The sequence below is a fragment of the Neomonachus schauinslandi genome, chromosome 14, assembly GCF_002201575.2.
Source record: "Neomonachus schauinslandi chromosome 14, ASM220157v2, whole genome shotgun sequence".
Lineage (NCBI taxonomy): Eukaryota > Metazoa > Chordata > Mammalia > Carnivora > Phocidae > Neomonachus > Neomonachus schauinslandi.
Genome location: NC_058416.1, coordinates 800817 through 817006, shown reverse-complemented (window position 1 = coordinate 817006; position 16190 = coordinate 800817). Strand labels below are relative to the sequence as shown.

Genomic DNA, 16190 nt, shown 5'->3' with positions numbered 1-16190 from the left:
AAAAAACAAGAACGTAAATCATGAGAACCGTGGACTGACTCAAAATTAGATGTTAGACCCACTGGCCACTCTCCCTCGGTGTCTCTCTCTCTCTCTCTCTTTCTGCCATTCTTCGTTGGCCTTAGAAGGGGGTTAGTCGCTGCTGATGCTGACTGTGGGGGTGCACAGGACATGGGCAGAACGAGCCCCTGTGTTCACGACAGTGTCCTCCCCAGATGTTTGAGACACTCGTCGCCAGTGTGTTACGGATCTACCCTGCGCTTGATGCGGGCACGGTCAGGGGGCATGCGTCGCATTGCCAGGGAGCCTCACGAGTTCCCTGAAACCGTGATCCTAGCTTGGGTTCCAGTAAATATCTTCGTCATAGATCTTGTCAAGTCAGCTAACGACTCTTGATTTAAAAGCACTGTTGACTGGTTTATGTAATGATAGGTGCCGGATATTCGGAGATTGGGGTAGGGACCTTAAGTGGTCCATAAATTCCTGCATGTTTACACAATAATCTAAGAAACATTGAGGGGAGACAGTGATGCGTGACCGGACGCCACTGCAGCCTTCGTGTGACGTGGCGGCTGGTGGTACAGCGTGGGTCCCCGTGGGGCGGGCTGCAGAGGCTCACACATGGAACCGTGCTAAATGAAACTCCACCGCTAGAGCAAGGAAGCATTCTTTTCCTGCTACTTGTCATCCGTCCCCACCCCAAGATGTGTGACTTAGAACTAGCAGCTTCATAGGACGTGTTTAGTGTTTGACTCAAGGCCCTCATGAAAGAAGACTTTCTGGAATCTATTATATGAAAACTCTGTTGACTAAGGTTGGTAAACTCCCCTGCACAAACCATCATGTACATCGTGTTTGCTGGTACGCCGAAGGAAGAGTTTAGATGTAAGTAACATTTTGAAGCTAATCACTGAGCAAGTTTCTGACTTTATTTTGGAGACTCCTCTGTACCATGACCTCTTATGAAAGAAGACCTCAGGTTGGAAATTAAGGTTTCATTTTAAATTAATGGGACCTCATTTACTAAATTGAACCATTTCCTTATAAGGGAAAAAATACAGGTGGAAAGGTGGTAACCCCTGGCCCCATTACATACAATTTCTTACACACACACACACACACACACACGCTGCTCTGGCCATCCCCCCGTCGGCCCTGTGCGTCCCCACTGTGCACTGTGCGGGGGAAGGGGTGCTCTGACCTGTATCCTCCCCCAAACCCAGCCTTTTCATATCACCTGTAGTCCAGCAGCTCCAAGCCACTCACCAGAATAATTCCTTCAACACCTCATTTTCTGGATATCAGAAAGGGATCATGTAATTATTTTCTGGCTCTTTAAATAGAGTTCAGAGGGTCTCCTGAAGGGGAGCTGTCACTGTGCTTGGCAGTTTGAGGGTGCAGTAGAGTTGGAAGGCCTGGCTGTATGTTTGGTAACTCCCGTAACAAGTGGTTACGGAGCCCCGATTTTAGTACTGGTTTTATCAACATCCTTAGCAGTACAGCACTGTTCTCTAGCCAATAACAGTGTACAGATTATATCTCATGAGTGAGAATGCGTCTTAAGGGTGTTTCTGAAACACACACACACACAAGATACTTAAAACAGAGGACTTGCCGCACTGAGGAGAAAGTAGAGACGCACGCGTGCACCTGTCCCCGGAGGAAGACCGGGCCGGGCCGCCGTGGAGAGACGAGCGCGGGGGAGGCCAGCGCGGCAGGAAGCACAGTCTTCCCCGCCGGCTCTTGAGGCCCCTGATGAAAGCCTTTCTGTGAAAGTATCGGTACCACTTAGAGTTATCATTAGAAAAATCTGACTTTCATGTTGCTAGGGAACAAAGAAATCCCAAGAGCGTCGGATGTACCGCAGGCCGCGACCCTGGGCGTGAGGCGGCTCTTGGACCTGCGCCCTGGGCTCCGTCCCTCCTCCCACATCCCTCCAGGCTTTGTCGCCTCAGCACGGTGACAACATGGCCAGACCCCAGACTCGTGGGTGTTGTGTTTGTGGATAGTCAGGATTTGAAAGTAGGTTAATGCTGTTTGTCGAATATCTGTTAAATATAAAATTACCAAAATCAACTGCTTATTTAATGACACTGAAATCCAAATGCCTGACTGGGAATTCCACTTACGTGAATGAGGTTGAATGTTAAGGTTTCTGGTGTCAGTGGATAGCTTAGGTTATTGAAGTAATTATTTTAAATTGGTGAGTGGCTTGGCAAAACCATTTAAAATTGATAGCTTCCTACACTGTTAGGACAAAAATAAGGTTAAATATATGCAGGATCTTGAAACCATCAATGTAAGCTGTTGTTACCGTTTTATCAATTTAATTTATAATAGATCTAAATCTTCAGAAGCCTTAGTCCCATAGTACTCTGCTGATTACCTGCAGTATTCTGGACGTATTCTGGATGTCTGACCTCTAAACATGATTCCTTCTAGAACAGTACGTTTCTATTCAGGAAATTCCCCTCTTGTAAGTCCTTATCAATTCTGTCTTGAATTCTGCATGGCAGAAATTAGATGTTTAGGGTAACCCTTTTAGGCAACAAAAAAAGTACATCTATGTACATAACATGTATTCAATATACTGAATTGGTTGAATTAGAGATCGAAGTTCTGCTTTCAAAAAGCAGGCTTTCAGGATTCAGAAAAAATAAGCATCAAACTTGAGCGCCCTCTGCTGGCTCCACGGCAGCATGCCGCCCCTTGGCGCTTGCTGTCTCTCCCAGCTGGGAATCTTAGTTTACAAAGAGCAGCAAGACGTTAACGTGACCCGTGACCGCGGTGCACTCAGGTTATAGTCGGTACAGCGCTGACATGTGCATTTTAGTTTTCTTACGTCCCTGATTTTCAAATAAATTATGTGGACTGTTGTGAAACAAGATTAGGAATAGTGTACATTAGAAAATTACGGGGTTTTCTTAATACTTAGTGCTGGATTTTGATGTAACTTGTGTACGTGGAGTATACATTAAATTTCCAAATAGTTTCCAGGCTGTTTTGCATGTTTTCAATGACTCATTTTTTTTTAAATATGCCATTGATGTGTCACAAGTTGTACACACGAGTATTTGAAATAATTTATAATGTTAAAAATTAAACTTACCACTTATTTTTAAGCCACTGTATTGCATTACCTTTGATGACTTCTGATATACTGGTTATACTTTAATAAAAGTTCTAACACGACAGAGGAAGCTGTCAGACAGTAGGGGACGTGACCAGATTGTCTTTCAGGACCATACAACAAGCCTGCGTTTTGCAAAAACAAATCTGAGATGTGTGGATACATATGTTCATAGACAATCTGCTGTTTTTTTGGCATATCTGTCAGTTATAAAAAGTACCCTTTTGAGTGGATGTGTGTCGTGTCGGAAATGCTAAAGCCAGTATCGAAATTTCTCCGGGGATCTGCAGGGTCAGCAGTTTGACCAGACAGCTTCATTGTGCACTCGACTTAGCAGGTAACTTGTTTGCAGATTTCAGGAAGGATTCCACCTTCAGCAGCGTGTTTACTGTCAGCCAGCTGACACGTGGTCTGACAGTGGACCTCAGTCCCAAGTTTGTGTAAACCAGGCTCACTTAGGGTTTGCCTTGAATCTCCTGTCTCCTCTCTAAGTTTCTCCCATTGATATGCAAAGTGGTTTTACTTTTTGCTGAGTAGCTGATCCTCGCACTAGTACTTTTTTGTTCCTGTAAAAAATATAACAACCCCATTTTCTTTTTAAATGTTCAGCACTTAAGGAAAACCATCTTATGTAATAACTGTATAGGAAGCACGGGAAGAAACCTTAGTTGCTGAATATAGCAGTCAGGCAAAATTTGTTGGTAGGTAAAAATGTAGGATATGAAGTATTCTCTAACAACAGACTTTAAAATGTGTATTGTGTAAATATACATTCTTATTTTTAAAAATTAAGGTGATATATTGTAACATTAAGAATTGTCGTACTGATACTTATTTAGGGAGCTTTTAAAAGCACAGATTATTGAGCCAAAAGACTAAAATGGCTCAGAGAAACGCTGCCTATTTCGCAGATCACTGAGGCGATAAGCAGTAATAGCTCAAAGACGTCTGCAGTGTGCGGCCAGCCTGTGTATGCAGCACTCAAGACTTAGTAGTTCATGTCCAAAGATGAATAAATAAATAGACTTGAGGGAAAAAATAAAAGGCTATATAGCATCACTTTTTAAAAACATACTTTTAATTTAAACTCCAAAATGGAAAAAGTTATTGCTGTAAGATTTAGGAGTTAAATGAATTTCAGTTATTTGAAATACGTAAGTACAAATGAAGGTCTGAAGATTACTTATTTTTTTCTTGTTTCTTAAGATTCTACTAAAAGTGGAAATTATAGGGCTGATTTGTTTCAAAGATATTTAAAAGGAATGTGCTTTTTATAGGAATTTCAATTAGGTTAAAGTGTTGCCCTGTCTCAGTTTTCTAGTCAGAATCCAAATTCTGAATGATGAGGAACTGGTGGGCTGGTCCAAGAGTATTCAGCTGCTAAAAGATAAACAGCATTAACAACGTTATTTTTTTCCCTAAGTGATCTTTCGTGTATAACGCCGTACTTCTGCCTGTGTAGAGTCGTCTTGAGTAAAATTAGCTATTAGGCTTTTAGATTGGAGGCTTTTCTGTGTTTCAAAATGTGATCCATGTACAGGGATAATATAGGACAAATTAAAATAATATTTAGCTCCTTGCAAGAGTTTAAATTGGCTTTTTGACATTTCACATCTTACTGTTTTGTTATTCTAAAATACTCTGTGTAACAGGTAAGTTAAATGTGAGTTTTAAAAGAATGGTGAAAGCATTTTGATGTTCACACCATGCTCCTCCAGGGATAATACCATATGGTCAGCACTTAGTGGGTGTCGAGGCCCGTTGTTTTGTCTCTTACTAAGTTTGTATAGCACGAGACCTTTGTTCCGGTTTGGGGTGTACATTGACTTCTTAGGGACCTGGTAGCGCGGTAGGGGTTTAACTTTGAGATGGATGGGACAGCGCTGCCTCTCAGAGATAAGGCGGGCTCTCATTCGTCCATTTACAAAAACCTGACTGATCTTTTCTTGATTAAGCAGGAGAATACCGTATTTACCCTTTATTGTTGGTATAAACCATTATTTTACTGAGAACCATTAGCTATTTAAAACTTGGTACATAAATTAAAGAGGAGCTAAATGGATTTGTGATTGTTGCTATTAGTAGCATTTTAGATTATACAGGCAATTATTGTGTTCATTATCCTAGAACAGCCCCTTTGCAGAACCATTGTGGTATCTTAGACATTATGCACAAATTTTCCCTTGGAGATTAAAATTTCCAGTAGCGTATTTAATTTTGTTATCACAGTTGTTTCAAGTAAAACAAATGTTATGACAAGTAGAAGAAAATTTGCTTTACTAATATAGGAAATTACAATAAATGTTGAAAATTGCTTGCTAGTGTACATAATTTACCTTTTCTTGTACAGTCATAATTACTTCGAGTGATTAATAATATATTTTATGGGTGGAAAGGTTTTACAATCATAGCAAAAGGTATTTGGTCTGTTCAGGTGTTTAAAGAAATTTTTTAAAGAAGGAAGAGATTCACATCAAAAGTGAAGTTACCGTCTTCTTTATAAAACCTGTAAGTTTACAAGTTAACTAGTTTTTATACTGAATATTGTTTTTAAGAGTCCAGATTGCATTTTAAGCGAGTTGTAGAGACTTTTTAAGCATGTTTTAGAGAAACGAGTATAAAAATATTAACTATTAACTAAAAGTGGGCTTTATTAGAATTGACAAAAAAAAAAAACAAAAACAAATTTAGATGATGCTATGTACTGTAGCTTGGTTGCAGTGATTTTCCAGGAAGAATAATCATAGTTCAACAAGGGCTACCTGAAAGAATGCAAAGAACAACCCGTTACTGAAAAGTTGTATTTTGCTCCGTAAACTTAAAAAGTTCAAAGTGATGAAGCTTCCCTTTGGACCCGAGGGGTGTGGGGGAGGACCGCGCCGAGCGGCAGTCAGGCGGTTGAGCCCCCGCGTCCTGGTCAGTCAGAAAGGTATGAATACTTGGAGTTATCTGCATCGCAGTGGGCAGGGGGCTGCTTTTCGTTGCGGTCCTATAGGTGGCATTTTTTCAAAGGAAACTGTATTCATTTCTGACTGTTTTTGTCCCAGCTTTTACAGCCTTTCACTGCTGGGAGAGTGTGAGGTAGTGGTTATGCATTTTGCAAGACAGTGATTCTTTATTTTATTACAGAAGAAAGACCAACTCTGCAAGGCCAGATTAAATCATTCCTTTCACTTTTTAATGGGATTTGGATGAATAGAGTAAAATACGCACTTTGCATTCATTGATAGCATCTTTAGGTTGAGGTAATTGAGTCTTTTTTCCCTGACTGAATGAATAATGACTTCATCTGACCCTCGGCGAGGCCTGACACTCAGGCCTCCTTTGTCACAGCAGAAGGGTCTGGGCTTTGAAACATGCTCTACTTCCTCAGCGTAATTTTTCTTCATTCTATTCCAAAAACCTATTTTTCTCAATAATTCAAGCATAAACTATGTAGTAGTTGAAGTAGCGGAAATTGCAAGATACTTGTCCTCGTTGTGCTGCTCTTTAAACGCGGTGGGTAAATCCGGGCGCGCTCTTGAGCGCCCGGTTCTCGAGGGCTCTTACCGGGCGGCCTGCCGGAAGTTTCCAGAAGCTCGCAAGGGCTCCCGTGCAGCCTGCCCGTCCCCTGGGGAGGGGCCTGCAGGTGGAGGGCCTCGCGCGGACCCCTGGCCCGCAGGCTCAGCAGGCGACCCCGGACCGCACCACGGTCCACAGGCCCCGCGCTTTCTTCCCGGGGGCGGGGCCACAGGGGCGGGGCCTCTGGGGTGGGGCGGGGCCACGGGGCGGGGCCTGTCGCGGGATTCCCGAGCCCCGCCCAGGACGCGCACACCGCCGTGTCCTGGTGGGTGAGCAGGTGGAACCCGGGCTCTAGACAAACGGCAGGGGTTCCTTCTGGCTTCTTGTGGTTCCCGTGTTTCCAGGCTGTTCGTAAAGGCCTAGGAGTGGCATCCGGCAGCAGCTGGGTTAGACAAGAAAACTTGGTGTTTTGCAATTTAATCACTGGTCTTCATCTTATTTTTCCTACTAGACTGGCTGTTTCTTGCAGGTGGAATCTCAAGTGGGCTCATTTTTCATCACCTTACACTGTAGCGGAAAGCTCAGTAGACATTTCCATTTATTTAATGAGTGGATTTCGTCCTAGCTACACTTAGCTGCACTTTCTGACAAAATTTGGTGTTTTTTTCTAACTATGGGTTCGAATGTTTTCATGCAAGTCTGTGGCAGATGTCAATCACAACCAGATACAGACCAAAGACTGAGACATGGGGAAAGCTAACCTCGTTTTGGCCAAAATTAGGGGTTTTCAAAAGTACTAAAAAATAAACCAAGTTACTAATTAATTAGCTCAGTAATTCTCAAACGTTTTAGTTTGAGAATTGTAGTATCTCGTTTATTTTGTCAAAGTTATGGCAATCACTTTCTTTTTAGATTACTCTCTTTCACAATTTGTACGAGATTCGGGAGGAGCTCAGATGGTGGTGAACTGACAGGGGTGGTAGGACTCGGTCCCCGTCACGGTCCCGTGAGTGAGGAGTAGGCAGGGTGGGCAGTCACCAGGGGCGACTGTGGGTTCTCCATGGCCGGCAGGGAGCCCACCTGGTTAGCAGGTGGGGAGCCGCAGCTTGGGGATGAGAAAAGCGAGGGTAGGCAGGGTAAGGCCAAGGCCACAGAGGTGGGAAATGCAGATTCAGATCTCAGTGGTTCCTAACTCAAAGAACGAGAACAGGAAAACGTGTGTGGGCTTACTTTGTCCCAGGAGCTGTACTTCGTCTTTAACCCCCTGAGTCTTGTTAGGGAGGCACTTCTGTAACCCTGTTTTACAGATAAGAAAATGGGTGTACAGTTTGCCCAAGGTCCTACTGTGAGGTGGCAGAGCCAGCATTCAGATGAGCCTACATTTTGATTCCCGAGGAAATATCATTGCTGTGCGACCCCACCTCTCCCACTGTGTGGTTCTGAAGCCTTTTTGCAAAGCCCAAGACCCCACCCCTGTGTCCACCCACATGCTGTACCACACTGTGGTCCTTCAACCAGGCAACTTAGCAGGGGAGGGCAGCGTGCGGACCACCAGAGCTTGAGACCACTTCTGACTTGAGCAATGAACACTGCTTCTCACCGTTTGCAAGATCCCACACAGAATGCACCCCAAAATGAGTTCATTCCCATGGACATAGCTTCCCCTCACGGTCTGCTCAGCTAGGACACGATCCACAGAATGAATTTGGGGTTGTATACCTTTTTGGGAGAACCTAAAGTGTAGGATTTGTGCACATTAAAAAGGTATTCAGTCAAGCTAACTACCTTGTCTGTTGCTTTTCTGCTTGATTCAGAGAAGGTTTTTTTAGAGACCTTCCTGGCAGAGAGGGATGACAGACACTGTCCTATTCCTGGGAGCCTCTACGTGAACATAAAATCCTTACGTGGAATGCACTTAAGCATCAGGTAGCTGGCATAGCACATGCAGAGAGGCACACACATCCACTCTCCACAGACTGAGCAAGTCTCTGCCGTCCTCTGCGCCCCCACCCCCTGTCCCAGTCTGCCCCAGTCGGCTGTCATAGCATCTTCATCTTGAGAAAGGATCTGGGTGTTTTTTGGTTGGATACCCTGGACTCCCGTTGTCTCAGTAAATCCTTTCTGGGAATTTCCTGGGGATCATGACTCCCTTTCAGAAATTCTGCTTAAATCTCTAAGAGGCTTTTCAGGAGAAGAGTAAAGTTAATACCATTTTGTATTTCATTATAGTTAAGGTCAGTACAAGAGGGAATTTAAGGGTGTCATTCATCACTATCACGTATTCACATTAGTCATGTTAAGGACATTATGGTTATGCCCTAATTCTGTGTTTTTCTTTCAGGTTGGTTTGTTGGACCTTGAACTCAATCAGCTGACCAAAGCACTGTTTGTGGCTTTAGTTGCTCTCTCGGTGGTTATGGTAACCTTACAAGGATTTGTAGGCCCGTGGTACCGCAACCTGTTTCGGTTCCTCCTCCTCTTCTCCTACATCATTCCCATCAGGTAGGTGTAAGAATTAAGAGAAAACAAGTAACTGGTTTCATTGAGTTTGATTTTATTGAAATTTATCTTTGTCAGCATGGAAGAAGTTATCCACACAAAGCTAAAGAGGAAGGAGCCAACAACTCTGATGAATCTTAAGGAATGCTTCTATAGAAAATAATATTTTGGGGGGGCAAAGTCAGTTTTGTTAGAATAATCTAGAAATCTGGTGCTTTTCCTTATATGAATGTTTTGATAGTATATTCAAGAATTGGGAGATATTTCTTGATAAAACAAACAGTTTTGTTTACTGCCAGTAGACTTTACTTCTAGTACCTCTGGATTATATGTGTCACTAAGTTATATTTCAGAAACCATCTAATATATCTGTCAAGTGAGATAAAATATTGAGTAAGACAGACTTTAATATGACAATTTTTCAAAATGATAACTCATTTAACTTGAAATTGGGATCTAAATAGTTAATATTAGATGTCTAATGAGTTTACTAATATTTACAGTACGGATATATATAAGTCCATTCTAAAATATTTCCACAAAGTATATTTTAAAAAAATGCTTCATATATATGACTGAAAATTTTTACATGAATGAGCAGTTCAAGCCTAATCATGTATAAAGCATGAAGCTAGAATAAGCATCTTCTGTAACCCAGAGCAGAGTAACGTAGACTAGAACAGCCTTGCGCAAGGATGGAAACATTCTGAAGGGAAAGGCTTCTTTACAGACCAGCTTTCTCCAAAAGTTTGTCTAAAGGTGCTGTCCCTTCCACTTACGTACGTCTCTAAAGCGGGGCTGTGGCGTGCCCCCGGGTGCCGTGCCCACGAAAGTGTCCTGTGTACAGCCCGCTCCATCCAGCCCCCACTCGCTGGTTGAGACGGGGAGCTCGTCTCCGCCCCTCCGAGAACATGCAGTCGTGGGCATTCACGGCTGTTTCTGCTGGAACTGGAACACCTGCTCCCGTGGACACTCTCCCCTTGACCGCCTCAGCGTCATGCCTGATGGGGCCAGCCTGCCTTCCCAGCCCTGTGCGCCTCCCTCCACCCCCACACCACACTCCAGGCTTGGCCCTTCTCAGCCGTGTGTGCTGCAGGAAGCCTCTCCTAACCTGGGCTCAGTGCTCACTGCCAGCCAGCCTCTTGGTATCACGGCAGCCTGATTTAATTCTGCTGACGTCTCCACTGGTCACTGATACTTGGTCTTGCTATTCTGACGCTCTGTGCTCACCACGCTCCGTGAGGATAGGGGCTGCGTTTGGCTCCGTGCTTAGAGCAGAGTGCAGGGCGTGCCCCAGGGCTCGTCTCACCCCCACTGAACGGACCGTCACAGAGGTCCTGCCCTGCTCTGAGGAGCTGCGAGTGTGCAGACCATCGCTCGAGCTGTCAGGCGGTGTCATCGTCAGCACCTAGATGCGTACCGAGTGCCAGCAGGGCGCTCTGGTGACAGAGCTTTGTCCCCAGAAACTCGCTGGGTAAGTGGAAACAGGCAGAATATAGCTACTGATCAGTCTTCCCAGAACTGACCCTTCAGATGGGATGGTCCAGCGGGTGGTTCCTGGTCTGAACGCATTCAGCCCGGATGCCTAGTCACCATCCCCCCACAGCCCTGATCTGTGCCGGGCACATTGCCCAGTGTCCCATGGGGACGTGGACGCGGTCGTAGGCCCGAAGCGTGCGTGGAACCCGGCAGAGAGCGCCTTGGCTCAGCTTACCGCCGCTCCAGCAGCCCCAGCCTGGTGCATGGCACGCACCACGTCCTCAGTGCAGCGCGTGGAAAGAACGGCCAGACGTAGCACACCAGCGGGTATGTTTCCCAAAAGCAGCCTTGGAAGCCTCCCTTCCCTTACTCTCTGTGTCTGCTCAACCACCCATTTCTGTGGATTGTAGCTGCTGATTTAGCTTGGCGTTGTTGCTCCCTGGATCAAGGACCTTGATGTCATTTCTGCTTTGAATGAATGTCACAGCTTTCCCCAGGAGCTTCCTGACTCGAGTCCGAGGCCGACAAGGATTCCTTCTACAATTCCCCACGGGAAAGAAGGCCACATGCCTAGCACCCCAAACACAGCCCACTAGGTACCAGCAGCACTTAGTGCTGGAAGGTGTGAGCTTGGGGCCCCACTGCTCAACAGGAACCCCCTGCCCGGTGCGAGCCCTCCTGCCCGGTGTGAACCAACCCCTCTGCCCGGTGTGAACCAACCCCCCTGCCCGGTGTGAGCCCCCCTCCCCGGTGCGAGCCCCCCTGCCTGGTGGGAGCCCCTCCTCGCCTGCTCAGGCTGTGTCCACAGGGACCGGCCTGCAGATGTTAGCTTGTTAGCACACTCCTCTCTTCTTCAACTGCCAACAGAAGTCTCCTGCTCCTGCATCCATCAAGCAAACACCTATTTTCTTAGTAAATCCTGTGTTGTTTTGTTTTGCCTTGGTTTGTGCTTTTGCTTCATTAATCTTATTTTTCTTCATTTGTGTTGCTTTTGTCAGTTCTAAGGTGTTTTTATGTTGTCCCTTTCAAGACTCTCATACAGTGCAGAAGGCCTAGTGGGCCTTCTTTTTTCTGGTGCACTTCCGTATTTAACTGGTGGAAGCCGCTGAACACTATTCAAATTTTTATTATATTTTTTAATGAAATATTTTATTCCTTTGGACTCTCATTTGTTCAGCATAATGACAGTATAAAGAGACTTCACATTTCTTTTGTCAAATTAACAGGAAAAATGAACTATAGTTACGAAATATAATACATTATAAGCATTTTTAGGCCGATACTAATTTTCAGTGTTTTTTTTTTGTATTTCAGTCGTATCTATACTTATAGTAAAAAATTAGATAATACCTGATAACAAGAGAAAGAAATAGGTATTATCTGTAATTTTACTATTGATAAGAACTATAAAACTTTTCAGATACGTGTACATATACAGACTTATAAATATGAATGTGCATATTTATATATATATAAATATACCAGCATTTACACAAAAACAGACCTTTGTTTGTTGTTGTTTAGCTTATATAGCCTTTTTAAAAGTCTTTACAAAATGAGGAATGTACTAAGTTTCTGCAAGTTCGTCTTGTTCTGGTTTTGCAGTCAACAGATGTTTTTGTTGTTGTTTTTTTTAATTTTATTTATTAATTTGACAGAGAGAGACACAGCGAGAGAGGGAACACAAGCAGGGGGAGTGGGAGAGGGAGAAGCAGGCTTCCCGCGGAGCAGGGAGCCCGATGCGGGGCTCGATCCCAGGACCCCGGGATCATGACCTGAGCCGAAGGCAGATACTTAACGACTGAGCCACCCAGGCGCCCCATAAGAAACTCTTTTTTTTTTTTTTTTTAAGTTTTTATTTATTTATTCATGAGAGGGAGAGAGAGAGAGAGAGAGGCAGAGGCAGAGAGAAGCAGGCTCCCCGCCGAGCAGGGAGCCCGATGCGGGGCTCGATCCCAGGACCCCGGGATCATGACCTGAGCCGAAGGCAGATGCTCAGTGACTGAGCCACCCAGGTGCCCCTCCAGTCAACAGTTTTATATTTACATGTTCAGTCAAGTGTGAGAGACTTACTAGACAGAATTATACCTGCACCTCTTTTTAGCTCCAAAATGTCTCACGCCTACTTCAACACGATCCTTTGCCTTGTTTTTCACAGTTTGAGAATGCAGTTAGACAAATGTGGCAGAAGGAATGAAAACTGTAAAATGTGAAAAGCCTAGGATGCTGATTTAGGGAATTCATGTTTACATTTGATTCAACAAAGTTTGTTTTCCTTTTGCAAAGTTTCCATAAAATATGAATAGTAATATGTTTTAGTATTTGCTAAATACGCTTTTCAATTTAATAAAGGATAGATTTAAAAAAAATTTTTTTTTGAAAGTACACAATTTTGGAAAGTTAAGTGCTTTTTCCTCTATTGACCTAACACATGTTTTTAATGGAAGTACAGTGTTACATTAGTTTCAGGTGTCCAGCATAGGGTTTGGGCAACTCCGTGCCTTAGCAGATGCTCCCTGCAGTAAGTCCGCTCACCGTCGGTGGCCATGCAGTTACTACAGTCTTACCAGCGACCCTCCCGGTGCTGCACGTCTCATCCCTGTGACCCCCTTATTTTTTTTTTTTTTTTTAAGATTTTATTTATTTATTTGACAGAGAGAGACACAGCGAGAGAGGGAACACAAGCAGGGGGAGTGGGAGAGGGAGAAGCAGGCTCCCCGCAGAGCAGGGAGCCCGATGTGGGGCTCGATCCCAGGACCCTGGGATCATGACCTGAGCCGAAGGCAGTCGCTCAACCGACTGAGCCACCCAGGCGCCCTGACCCCCTTATTTTTTAACTGGAGGTTCGTACTTGTTAATCCCCTTCACCTGCTTCACTCTTCCCTGTAGTAACCACCCATTTGTTCTCTGTGTCTGTGAGTCTGTTTCTGGTGTGTTTGGTTGGTTCAAAGGCTTTTCAAATTTAACAAACATAGAAATTTTTCTTGACAGAATAAAATATTTTTGAGCCACCTGATATAATTTACTTTGTCTTTCAAGGAAAACATTTCAGGGTTTAACTCTTGTAATTGAAATGGATATATGTTCCCTGCATTGTTTGTGTCACTCGTAACAAAACACAAACCGTCAGAGTTCTTCGTGGCCCCGTCAGGCCAGGCAGTTGTGGTTGCTTTTTGGTTCAGTAGCTCTTCTCCCCACATGCTTTCCAATTGTTGTGTCGTGTTCTCGCTGATGGTCCAGAAAACTCCTATCAGTGCTGGGTCAGAGGGACCTTTACTCTCACGGGGGCACGCGTGGGTGATGGGGGTAGAAAGGTGCTGACAGTGAGGACTCTGTCCCTTCTGAGAAACACGTGGGCCCGTCTTGTCTAAAGCACCGCAGTCAGTGGGGGCCCTGTGGCTTGGGCAGCGGGGCCCCCATTCTGCCACCTAACTGCCCGAAGGAGTGAGTAGCCAGCTCTGCTCAGAGTGCAGCACAGTAAGAATCGAGTATCGAAAATTTCAGGTAACATGGGTACAGAATTTGCTTCAGAACCTAGAAATTAACTCTCTTAACATCTCAGGAGGGCCTCCTTTTCCATTTAGCATGCTTGGGGAAAAAAGTGTTTCCAACCTAGGAAACCAGTCAATGGTGGTGGAAATTTGCAGCCTATCCAGATTGCAAAAGATACTAATATTAGAAAATTCACGGTTTGTAAAGCATGCACAGGATAGAGGCCAGGGGTGTCGCTGGACAGCTTTTTGCTGAAGAGGTTAGGTATGTGACTCATGGACTCACTCACCCACTTGGCCGGAGCCTGGAGCGGATGGGGTTATCCAGGAGAGATGTGTGCAGAAGCCTCTTGTCAGATCGTGTGGACCCCTGTAACACACATGGGAGACACACAGAGTTTTTGAGAATCCTGGATCAGCAGGAGCATTACCAGCTTGAGCTGGAAGGAACAAGAGACAGGCTAAAATGAGGGAAGCCTGTTGGACCCCCCAAATCTGACAGGCAGGAAACAGGCTGATAGAGCTGCCCTGCTGCAAACTGGTGCTACCCTTGCAGAGAAAGGAAGAATCACTGAGGCCACAGGTGTGCAGGCCTGGACCTACAGGCCCAGAGAGTGGAGCATCCAGTCACAGAAGACTGTCCCCAGCTCTCCTAACCTGAAAGAGTTGGCCCTACTGGGCAGGATACGGGTGTTCTTTTCAGGTCCATGTTTTACTGATAGTCTTTCTCAATCTATAGCTTGAATTTTTACTATTGGTGAAATTATGAAAAAATGTTAATTTTGCATAGTCAAATTTATAAGTCTTTTTTGCTGTTGGTTACACTCTCTCTGTATGTTGTTTAGGAAGCTGTTCTGTGCTCCGGATGATGGAGCTGTCCTCCTGCATTAGCTTCTGAAAGCATAGCAGCGTTGTCTTTGACAACCTTTTTTTATAGCGTGAAACAGGATTTTCATGTATCACTGCCACACCAGTTGTCTCAGCATGCCTTGTAAGAAAGACTGTTCCTCAGTGACGAGAGCCCCTCTGTCATACGCTAGGACTGAGACACGCATAGGCCGCTCTGGGTCTCCTGTGCTGTCCCCTTGGGGGGTTTGCCTGTTCCTGAGCCAGAACTCACACACCTTTGTCCCGAGTTAGTGGTTCTCTAGAAAGGGCCTTCCTCCTTGTGCTCTTCAAGAGCAGCCTTGTTCTCACTGGCTGTTTGCATTTAATACTATATCTTCCAGACCATGAATCTAGCCTATCTCTAAATTTTTCTTTAAGATTTTTTTATTTAGGGGCGCCTGGGTGGCTCAGTAATTAATTAAGCGTCTGCCTTCAGCTCAGGTCATGATCTCAGGGTCCTGGAATCGAGCCCCACATCGGGCTCCTGCTCCGCGGGGAGCCTGCTTCTCCCTCTCCCACTCCCCCTGCTTGTGCTCACTCTCTTGCTATGTCTCTCTCTGTCAAATAAATAAAATCTAAAAAAAACAAAAACAAAAAAACGATGTATTTATTTATTGGGGGGGGTGGGCGGGCAGAGGGAGAGAATCTCAAGCAGACTCCCTGCTGACCGTGGAGCCCAACACAGGGCTCGATCCTGTGACCCTGAGATCATGAACTGAGCCGAAATCATGAGTCAGCTGCTCAACCGACTGAGCCACCCAGGCGCCCCAACATAACTCTCTTAATTTTTTAGGTATTCAGTATCTCAAATTTTAAAAAATTTCTTAGAAATCTTGCACAACTTTTATTAGAGCTATTCTTAGATACTTGATATTTTTCAAATGCTGTTGTAAATACTGTAGGTTTTGAAAGAACTGTTTCCTTTGTATTTGTTACTGGTATGGAGAAATCAGATGACTTCTATAAAATGATTGAATCCATCAGTTTTGGTAAAACTTTATTGATTTCAATTATTAATCTGTGGCTTATTGGATTTTCTCTATAGGTAATTGTATCATCAGTAAATAATGACAGTTTTGATTCCTGCACCATTTATTTCTTTTCCTTATTGCTGTATCAAAGATTCCTGATATAACATTAAGCAGAAGTACTAATAATAGACTCTGTTTTTGTTTCCAACGTAAAAGGCAAAACTTCCAAGA

At 44.4% G+C, this 16190-nt stretch overlaps 1 protein-coding gene across 4 annotated transcripts in view; it reads left to right on the top strand.

The window, feature by feature from the left end:
• The window catches only part of ATP9B (ATPase phospholipid transporting 9B (putative)), a 250338-nt gene that overhangs the window by 149461 nt on the left and 84687 nt on the right, over nt 1-16190 (top strand). For all 4 annotated transcript variants that reach the window (XM_044921226.1, XM_044921227.1, XM_021686168.1 and 1 more), the window contains one exon: nt 8973-9133. In XM_044921226.1, the coding sequence (XP_044777161.1) occupies nt 8973-9133 (161 nt within the window). The remainder of the gene's footprint in view (nt 1-8972; nt 9134-16190) is intronic.